This window comes from Plectrocnemia conspersa, unplaced genomic scaffold (assembly GCF_051122295.1).
Source record: "Plectrocnemia conspersa isolate PC_06_02 unplaced genomic scaffold, ASM5112229v1 ptg000001l, whole genome shotgun sequence".
NCBI classification, from domain to species: domain Eukaryota; kingdom Metazoa; phylum Arthropoda; class Insecta; order Trichoptera; family Polycentropodidae; genus Plectrocnemia; species Plectrocnemia conspersa.
Window position 1 is genome coordinate 15,886,041 of NW_028277165.1, and position 10,971 is coordinate 15,897,011.

At 33.6% G+C, this 10,971-nt stretch overlaps 1 protein-coding gene across 3 annotated transcripts in view; it reads right to left on the reverse strand.

Moving 5' to 3' along the window:
• csw (protein tyrosine phosphatase non-receptor type corkscrew) overlaps positions 1–9,450 on the reverse strand; it is a 284,151-nt gene extending 274,701 nt beyond the window's left edge. For 2 of the 3 annotated variants that reach the window (XM_088198450.1, XM_088198478.1), the window contains exons 1-3: positions 9,288–9,450; positions 8,988–9,076; positions 103–437 (exon numbers count right to left, since the gene is read on the reverse strand). In XM_088198450.1, coding sequence (XP_088054576.1) covers positions 103–401 — 299 coding nt within the window. In that variant the 5' untranslated portion in view covers positions 402–437; positions 8,988–9,076; positions 9,288–9,450. The remainder of the gene's footprint in view (positions 1–102; positions 438–8,987; positions 9,077–9,287) is intronic. The other variant, XM_088198470.1, reaches the window with a different exon arrangement.
• Positions 9,451–10,971: the final 1,521 nt, after the last annotated feature.

Sequence of the window (10,971 nt, forward strand, 5' to 3'; positions counted from 1 at the left end):
GAACGCTACGCACAGCTCGTCGCGTTGGTTGATAATACCCGCCGTAACCGCGGCGCCTGTCGTAGGCGAAGAATTCACTACTCTACGTGCTAATCGACTTACCGCTCTTTGGAATGCAAAGGCCACTCGATACCGAAGATCCTCAATTTGGGCGGGGGTCTTCTGGCAACGCTCCGCCTGCGCCTTCGTCTCCTCTCGACGAGCACTAGTTCGTCACCGTTCCTCACGATGTACGAACCCCGGAGAGTTCCCTGCTCCTCTTCGCTTTCGCCGCCCTGTCTGCGCGAAGTGCCCTGGCGATCGGACAATCCGTCTTCAGTGCCTTCTTTCGGCTGGTTTTTTTCTCTGTCTCGTTTCCGACGAGACGTGTGGAGGCCGACGCGTTTCCACACCTTTTCCATCAGTGACGACAATGTTGCATTTCGTCCGCTCGTTAACTAGGCGACGACGCGAGACGAGATACGTTATTATATAATGTTTTGAATATACAGTCAGATGCGTTCACAGCATTTCAATCGCACAATTACAATTTATTTAAATCGTCACCGAAGAATCACTGCAACGAAAAATCACAGTTATCGTCAGCACATCGACGTGCCCTACAAAAATCCGATCGGAGCTATGTAATTTGCGCGTGTCTGAATTATAGCTACGAGTTCAACGAAGCGCGACAGTCGTGCGCTTTATTCGTATTTTAAGAAACTACAATAAATCAAGGTCCATCGAGTCAGAGTATATGTCATAAAAATCGTTTTTCATGCCTAAATAACAACCAAAAACTAATGTAAACTAAAAACATTTTGCAATATGACTTTGTGATAACCAAAATTAAATGATAATAAATTATTAGTTTTAAATTACTTTATAAGTTTGACTTTCTCTTAATTCCACGTGCTCTACATTTAAGAGATGACTGCTATATAATTTGACGTATACATGAAGAAATTTATTTAGAAAAATGTGTAAACTTGAAAATTCGTCGCGCGTGTTTAAAACAATGGAACTTCCCAAACCAATAGTATATTATGTGATAAATGCATTATTTACGGATTGTAACGAACAAAACAAATCTGCCGAAGCCTGTGAATCGTTTCAAATACTATGTCAATGACCGCGTTCTGGAGGGCCAGAAAAATTAAAGCGCTGCAGGTCGAAAACTCGAACCAGATACAATATGAACATGCTTTATAACTACAGGTTGATCCAATTCACTGTAAATCAGACAACCGACAATAATCAAATTGTCAAATGTTTGTTTGCAACAACACATTTACGAAATGGATCGCTGTTAATAAAGTTGTTCAATTGTTCTACAGAAATAATTCTGTACGAGCTGTGTATTGAAATGTATGGGATGATTATGGTCAATTTTATCGTCCTACTGAGTGAAAACATGTAAAGAGACTGGAAACGTTGAGATGGGGTAAGGCCTATGCATCATCGTGGCGCCTGTTCAGTCGAAAATTTTTCTGCTGTAAGTGAAAGTGTGGCGGAAGACCCGGAATTGTCGATTCGTCAGCGTTCACAGCTTTTGGGAATTTATTATGACTCCCTTTGGCGCATTTTACATCTAGACTTGCACCTGCAGCTGTATAAAATTCAGATAACACAAGAACTGAAACCCAGAGACGACAATAGACAGCGAAGAATTTACGCAGGTTGTGTGTCAGAGCAGCAGGAAGTTAATTCTGATTTTTCAAAGAAAATCTTTATTTCCACCTTTCTGGGTATGTTAATAAGCAAAATTGCCGCATATATTCACATAGATTCACGAGAGACCATTACATGCCCAAAAGGTGACTGTTAGGTACGCATTGTGGTCAGGCGGCGTCATTGGGCCTTACTTCTTTGAAGACGATAAAGGTTGGACTGTAACAGTCAACATTGAGCGCTATGGTGCATGATAACTGAATGTTTTTGACACGAAAGCGAAGATATTGATGCGGAAGACAATCCAACTTGCCACACAGGTGTTTTGCGTGAAAAGTTCAGGTCACATTATTTCACGTGTTAGTAACGTCAACTAGCCACCAAGATTGTGCGATTTATCGTCCTTGGATTTTTGTGGGATTACGCAGATCGTGTCTACGCTGACAAACCCGAAACGTTTAAGCCACTAAAAACCAACATCCGCTCGAAATGTACGAAAAAGTTTATTGAATTAATTGAAAATTAGATCAAAAGGATCGATTGCTGCAAACGGTCCAGAGGCGATATTTAATTGATATTATTTTTCATAATTAATGTAATACGTCAAATGTTCGATTAATAAAAAAAATCAGAAACTGAAGTTGAATCACTCTTTATATGTCACAACAAACCGTCTTTAATCGTATCTAACGCAGAAAATAAGAAACTTTGAAAAGATAATATCATTTGTAAGCTCACATTAGAATTTGGCGGATAAAATCAGAAGTAGCGAGCCTTGAAAAAACTCGACAAATAAATATGTTATTGAAATTAAAACTATTTTTGTGAACAGAAAACTCTTTGTTATTCATATCAATGTTTTAAACTAGTTATTGAAATATGGTAAAGAATGATCTAAAATGGTAATTCAAATTTAAAACTATTAAAATTACGAGCACGAAAACTGCGAACGCCAAAATTCCACACAGCAAAAATTCCGGACATTAATATAAGAATATTTAATATCAATATATACATAAAAAAAAATAATGAAATTTAATTTCAATATACTATAATTACAAATGTCAATATACGACCCAGTTGTGTTTGAGAAAAAGTAAAATATATTATTGGTTACATGATGAAATCACACAACAACAAAAATACTTATGATACCTATAAAACTCTTAGGAATGGTGTTGATGACAACAAAAAGGATTTTAACAAACTTTAAATCGAAAAGTTTTTAACGTAGAAGAATTGAAAAACTTGTTGAACGCTGACAATTAAGTTTAGCTTTTTGCCGAATAATAATAAAAGTATTAATGGACCCCGTATGCATTTATCACTAAAGCTTCAATTATTACTGAAATTTCAAATACTGACTAACATAATATGACGGCGCAGAACAACGAATTCAAAGATACGTAATAAAACTTTTTATAAATGAAACATCAAAAACACGTCTAAACGTCGCCAACGCACACATGCAAAAGAGTGCAAGCGCAGCGCGCGACAAAGGAAAATTGCGGGTGTCACGTCGATAATCTGACGAATGTGTACCAATCACACCATAAATATACAATATAAAGAAAGAACATAAACGGTTCGATATCTAAAATTATGATAATATCTTAATTGTATTTTTATCCGCGTGTAAGTTCTACGCTTTTGACACTCCGCACAACTGCTTGTGTCAATTTTCGACCGAAATGTTTTCCTATTATATTATGTATATATCTATGATACGATAAGGTAATTCAATATCCCTCAAAATCACAAAAAGAAAACAATCTAAAAGCGACAACAAACGACACAGTCTCACTAACGGCACTGTCTCTATTTCTACACAGACCGATAGAGGCATACACGTCCTAACAGAGATGGCTGGCGGATAGAGCCCTTAGCGGGGTTGAATGGCCATTCATGAATGAAATCACATCGCGATTGAAAGAACATACGAACGGTGAGAAGGTGCGATCGCCCCCGTCGACGGGTCGGACTCTACTGAGGCGAATTCATCCCCGCAGACTGAGGTGGCTGAGCGCGCATGCCCTCGCGCAGGGGCTGTGCGCGCCGCCGGGGTGTGACGAGATATGCTGACGAGCCCCCAAAGTGCGAGACGAGCCAAACTATGATGATAACAAAAGCAAACCACAAAAACCGACGGGGTCGAGTTTAAGGCGATCCGGGCGCGAGAATTCCACTCGTTACGGGCGAATTTTCACCAGAATCTAAACCAAAATGCGAAAATAAAACGCCGACCGACGGTATATCGTTAAAAACTGACTGAAAAGCTGGGTTAACAAAACTATGAGCTCAACCAAAAAGTCGTACCATTAATGTAAATGAAAATGCTTCTAATAGCTAACTATATCATTTTCGAGTAGCTTATGTCCAATGAAACCATTACGCCCCAGATTACAATTTTGGTTTTGGTTAAAAAAATTATATTACTGCATTACTTAAATATTATAAATAACACATATAAAAAATAAGACAGTAATAAAAAATAAACCACGAACAAAATTAATTCAAATGCATATGTACATCCAAACTCAATATCACTAGGATTATAAAGGTTTACAATAATTTGAAGACCGCTGGTTTTTCCTAGTAATCCCAACTAAAAAGAATGCCTTAAAATTTGACAGCAAATTTAGTTGAATTTAATTTTTATACGCGTTAATATTCAAGCAGCGCGAAATTTTATAAAAAAAATCTCAAATATTCTATATAATAATTTTCGAATGCACAAAATTCTGCAGCATTCGGCCTGTCGGACGCGTTTTCGACAATTCGGCCCATAACAATTCCTAGGCCAGTCATTCCAGAGCAGTCAACAATTTTTTTGTATTACATTATAAGTGATGGTGGGCTGTTGGGAAACGTTAGCCGTAATTTCAGAAAGAGAAAATGTAATAAAATGTATTAAAAAACAGGTATTATTTAAAAGTGCCATTAAAATTTTAAATATAACAATCAAGCTTATTTAGAGACACATCTCGAAGATTTGGAGTACAGTGGAACCTCGCCTAACAAGCATAATTCGTTCCAAAAACACTCGTTACAGCGAAACAATTTTTTCCATACATTAATGCCTAGCAGGACTCCTGCTAGACATTAACGTATGTTAAGAGGTATAGTTTGACAGCTATTTAATCGATAATTCCCTGTTATTCTCCTCGTAACTCTTTATACGAAACGACGCTCGTTAAGCGAGCCATTTTTTACAATTTGTTTTGCTCGTTATTTATTTATTGTTGTAACCTGACAGGCATAACGAGGAAAATCTGTACCAATTGAGTAAATCAATCAGATATAATGAATACCTACAAGTATTAACTACCATACTGAGTCTGAGAATCGGTGACATCTATATTAATAATTATAAATTATTATGTGTAATATAATTTATAACCTATATGTCACTGCAGCTAGCGGCACTCGAATTTTTATAAATAAAAATTCGAACGATTTTTTTTTTATTTTTATAAATAAAAATTCGGGGCTCGAACCTGCAACTTCAGAATTACTAGTCTGAGACATCGAGGACCTTATGTTATGATAGGTGCTCGTTAAGCGAAGTTTCGCTGTATTTCAATCCTAACCCTTTGACCGCGAATGACACCTATCGCCAGTATAATTAGGCACCCAAGTGTCATAAATCTTTTAGCCTTATAATATGTTTTTTTAATGTTGAAAAACACTTTAATTTATTTAAATAATATTTAAATAACTTATGGCATAAATAGGTGCTCTCCCACATATTAGCAAGTTTCGAAATAGCGCGCAAAAATATCAACCACAGTGAAAGGGTTAAACTGACTTTTAATTTTGAAAATTAAAAGGCGCGCTTGAAATATTCCATAAATTATTATTTTACGCAAATAAAACATCCAAAGAATAATTTATATAGCAGCCCAATATCTTCCCTAAAAAATTGTCATTTTTAAAAAAGATTTAAATTTTTGCTTATTTTACTTACAAGCTGTCATTTTAATGCCACATATACGAAAGGAATTTTTGAAAATACACACCTTTATCATAAGGCCGATCATAACGTGTGCAAATGATACTTACGGCCAAAGGTTTAGGTAAATATACGGCCCCACGAGTGAGGCATAAAATGACCGTGATTGCGCTTTGTCACAAGGGTTGATAGATGTTTTCAGAGAGAGCCATAAAAATTGCCAGAAGGCAGAATAATTAAAAAAACACTATAATATTATGGTGGCCTTAATTTAATGTATATTCAATACATATAGAAATAACTCCATAAAAAAATAACATGAGCTATTACAACTAAACTTGAAGAACTACAAATAAACTGGAAGAATAAAATATTAAACTAAAATATTATTGACATCATCTGAATGTCATTCAGACTTGACATTGGATTTAATAAACAAAGTGGTCACCTTTGCGCAACTATAGGTAACCCACATTAGATATTATTACTCAAGATGTTTTAATGTTTATATAATATGAGTAATGAGAAACCTCAAAAAAATAATTCACACAGTATTGATAATTCGAAATAATAAGTCAATGAAACTCTGATTTTAAATTGTAATATATAAAAATAACTTCATAATTAATTAATACAATATTAAGTTCAGTTGAAGATATGAATCAAATATAAAAATGCATTACATGCACAAGATAAGTTAAATACAAATATACTTGAAAGTTATTGAACAAAACTAAAGTCGTTATAGCGCATTACCACATGACACAATAATATTAATGATGAATAACCCAACAAGATAATTAAAACGTGATAATAAACTTTTATCATGTACAGCAAATACACGATGAAAATATAATAATAAAAAAACACAGTTAGAAATGCATTTAATATAATACCGACAGCTGTGAAACGTCATCTCTGTATATTCAATATTGAGTTTATTTCATTTTAATTTCAACCTTGATATTTAAAACGATTAAGTAACCGAAGATAGGAGTATTATCAACCAACACAACTCATAATAACTTGACAATAAAGAATAATTAAATAATAAATTAATACATAATAAATAACAATTCATAAGTGAAACCTTTCAAAAACACATTTTAACTAAAACTATATCTGATAACATTTAATTATTAACATTATAAATAAAGTTTAATATTGTATTATAATAGAACATATTAATTAATTAGATATAAAACAAAAATGAGAAGCCTGTCTTATTCTATATCCATATTTTTCAAGAACAAATTCATGACAAATTTTCTCTAAGAATATCAATTTGATTGACAATATTACATCTTAGTTCAAAACACATATATAAACGATTATTTCATACGTTAACAATTTAAGAATGAGACGACAAAAAATAAGTATCTGAAATCTATTTGTCTTCAAGCAGGTAAAAATAGTAAAAGCTGCAATTATAAGTGGATAAACAAACAAAATGTCACTTACCATTTATTATCCATACACCTTCAATTATTTCGAATTAATGAAGCAACAAAATCGATCAAAGTTGCTTTGAATAACATGAGAGCTGAATATAATTAAACCTTCTGATCTAGTTCAATAAGATATAATAATCATGTACTTATGATTATTACCTGTGAATGACTATTGATGATCAATTAAATATCGTTACAAAATAGTTTGGTTAGAAGCATTAGTTTTATAAAGAAAACAATGAAATATATTTTTGTACTCGGGTTATACTTATTTTTTTATATTGCCAATATTCATTAGTTTTCATAATAAAATATGTTGAAAATATTATGGGCTAATTTAAATGGACAAGGGCTTATTTTTTTTTTACTTAATTAAAAAATTCAATAAGAGTGCTTTTTTGAATATCGTTTCGGAGTATAAATTTAAAAGAGTAAGAGAAAGAAACGATCTCCAACGATGCTTATTACTGCTGAATGATTCAAATACAGATTTTATATCTGTCATCTAACCCGATACAACTTAGGCACTCTATAATATGATAATAGTTCGAATGCTTTTTCAAAATCTATGAAGCAAATGTAAACAGGTTTATGAACCGAGTAACATAACTGAAGTAGTCTACATGCAGAAGAAGCTAAACCTTTCCTAAATCCAAATTGTTCCCTTCAAATAGCTTCTTGGCAACGTGTGTGAATTTTTCCTTGTATTATTTATAACAAAATTTTCAGCGAATGACTCATTAAGCTGATAAGTCTGCAGACTCAATGCACACGTTCGAATTGTTTTTTTTTGGTAAGGGATAAAGGCTTATAAAATAATAAATACTCTTGCACAGAATTTTAAAATAAATGGTAAATTCAACACGCAAAGTGTATTCTTTTATTCTCCTATCACTAACAACCCGGCGTTTAAAGATTGTTATTAGACCCATGAGTTAGTTATCCCTTAAAATATTCAAATACTAATATAATTTCAAAATACATAGAAAATTTGATAGTTAACCCTTTCACAGCTTAATATAAGTTTAACTCTGGCAGCTCTCATGTTACTTTTTATTTTTTTATGTTAAATCGTTTTATGGATATTCGTGATATTTTAGAAACTGTTTATCTTATTTTAAATATTTACATAATTTTTGTAAAAGATAATTTTTTAATGTTATTTAAATATTTTTTATCAATTTGCCTTACATAGAAATTTGTTATTGTTAAGTAGATATTTATATCAAAAAATACCATTGCAAGTAAAAAGCTTAAGTCTTAATTTTATACGATTGAGAAATAAATACAGATAACTATGGAACAATGTACCATAACAGAGTATATCAACAAACCAAGTTATTAAATTAAAAAATATACATCATTGTATGATTTTAATGTATTGTCAGTGTGCATTACTTGGAGTGTGGTGAATATTAGAAATATTAGAAAACTAAAAATTGTAATTTTTTTACTTAGTAAATAAATACCTAAATGTATTGTTATTACACTGTACCAGATGGTCATTTAAAATTGACTTATACAAATTCCATCCTTTTACTACTTAATAAATTTACTTGAGTGAATGGATATTTTACACTTGCATGTGCGAAAAAGACCAAAGCAATTTTACAATATGAATTTTGCGTATGTATTATTTCACTGTTAAAAAAGAAAGAAAATAACTTAGTCTATTATAATACAATTGAAAATAATTTAACCACGTTATTTAACGATTGCATCACAAAACCAATAAAATTATTGAGAATCAAATATTTTGGATATAGAATAAGATAACTTACATAGTTTATTGATATCGATAAGCGGCAAATTTAATATTACAACAATCTAGTATATCTAATACATAATTACATAATCTCATGTGGATCTTAATCAATTAATCTTGTGACATTCATACGTATAGATTATTTTCAAATACATTAGGCAACACTGACCGAACGCTGGTGCAACTATCACATCCTCATTGAAGCGAATTCATTTTCATTGATCGATCGTCGTTAAAGTAGTAAAGTGTAGCGGACCCCTGAAACAGAAACGTTCAAATTAATACATGTCGATGTGGAATCGTCTATAGAATAAGAGTGGTGAATGAAAAATGTTTGAAACAATTCATCATATTGGACCGTCGTACGCATGCACATGCATAAATATGCCTAGCGCCCTCGCGAAGACGTCGACCTCGGTCGGCGATGACGTCTCGCTGCACCGAAAAGAACAATGGGAGAGATTTTCACCTGAAGAGTCGAAAGCATGACGAGACGGAGGCGGGGGCGGGGGCAGGGGCGCCTTCGGAGAACGAGCGGAGGCAGCCCGAGGGGGTCCGGGGGCGCGGGGCAGCAGCCGAGCGCGGAGCTGCCAACCGCCGGCGACCATCTGACATCTCCACACCCGCACACCGAAAATGTCTATTGCCAGCGCCTTGTCCGTGGGTCGGTGGTGCCAGTGCAAAAAAATCTCATCTACATCGTTTCAAATAAATTATTTACAATAATAGTTGGCAATTTACCTTCAATGCAAAAATATTCACCCCCTCTCATTTCCCATTTTTTTTTTTTTTTTTTGGTTATTGTTAATTATATCAGCACCACGCTCAGAAACCAGTGATTATGAACATATATTCTACTTTTGCCTTTAACGGTTACGAAATCAGCCAATAACGTTTTGCTACATTGAAACGTTTTAAAATTTAAATCTTTTTTATCGCCCTGCGCATGTTTATTCCCCCAAACATCGGTTAAAAATCGCAACTAACTATTTATCGGTGTCGTCGTGTGTTATTCAGTGACACTGATAATCAACAACACTGATAAACGCTAATTGCGATTTTTAATCGATTTTTAGAAAATAAACACGCGCACGACGATAAAAAATTACGTTTTAAATTTTAAAACCTATTTATGTAGCAAAACGTTGTTGGCTACTTTCGATGACGTTAAGGCCAAAAGCAGCACTTATGTTCATAACCATTGGTTTCTGAGCGTGCGTCAATATAACTAGTACCAACAATACTTTCAATTTTATTTTAAAATTATAATAATTTTTGTTGGTCAGAGTAATTTTTTTCGATTAATTCTCGTAAAATAGATTGTAGAAGATTGTATTGAAACAGAGACATAATGGGGGGGGGGGCAGCTAGGAGCCTTTGCAATAAAAAACAATAATTATCTAATAAACATTAAAAAAACATCCTCGTGTTTGCCAAGCTCGTTGAGAAACTGAATGAATTGTGCAAAAGAAACGTTCTGAAGCACTGACATCTTGGCCGTGACGTTTAAGAATAAACGAATTGTATCTCAACACTCCAATCAAATGCATTCAGTGACACAGTTATGTTAGAATTACAAATTATTGAAATATTTCGGTCAGACTATTCACTTGTAAAGAGCTGCACACCATGTTAAGGGGTGTCCCATTATTATGGCAAAGGCTGTATATTTCATTTTTTTAAAGTAGAATCCTAATTCTTTCTTTTTTAAGAATTTCTACTTAATTTCTTTTTACATTCAATATTATTTAAAAGCCGCATCTGGCTCGCGAGCCCTGTTTGCTGACCCCCATGTCTAGGTCCGCCTGCCCGGTCATATCCGAGCTAAGTAATAATTGTATTTTGTTAATTCTAATCTCAAAAATCGAAAAAATTTTCGAGAAAATTATCAGCCTTTATTTGTTAAAAATTAAATTTGTATGAATATGTTTAAATGTTTTACAATAGCTGCATATTTTTATTCCACTGCCTAGAGAAGGGTGAGTCCGTGCAAGAAATTTTTGAATAATTTTAAAAAAAAATGCTGTAACCAGGAAGTGGTTAAGCATCTTACTTCTTCCGCCGATGATTTGGGAATGACATTCGAGCAAGTACAGAAATTTAGTACTTAGTACGAGCAGGGCCGGCCCTAAGTTATTTGGCGCCCCAAGCAA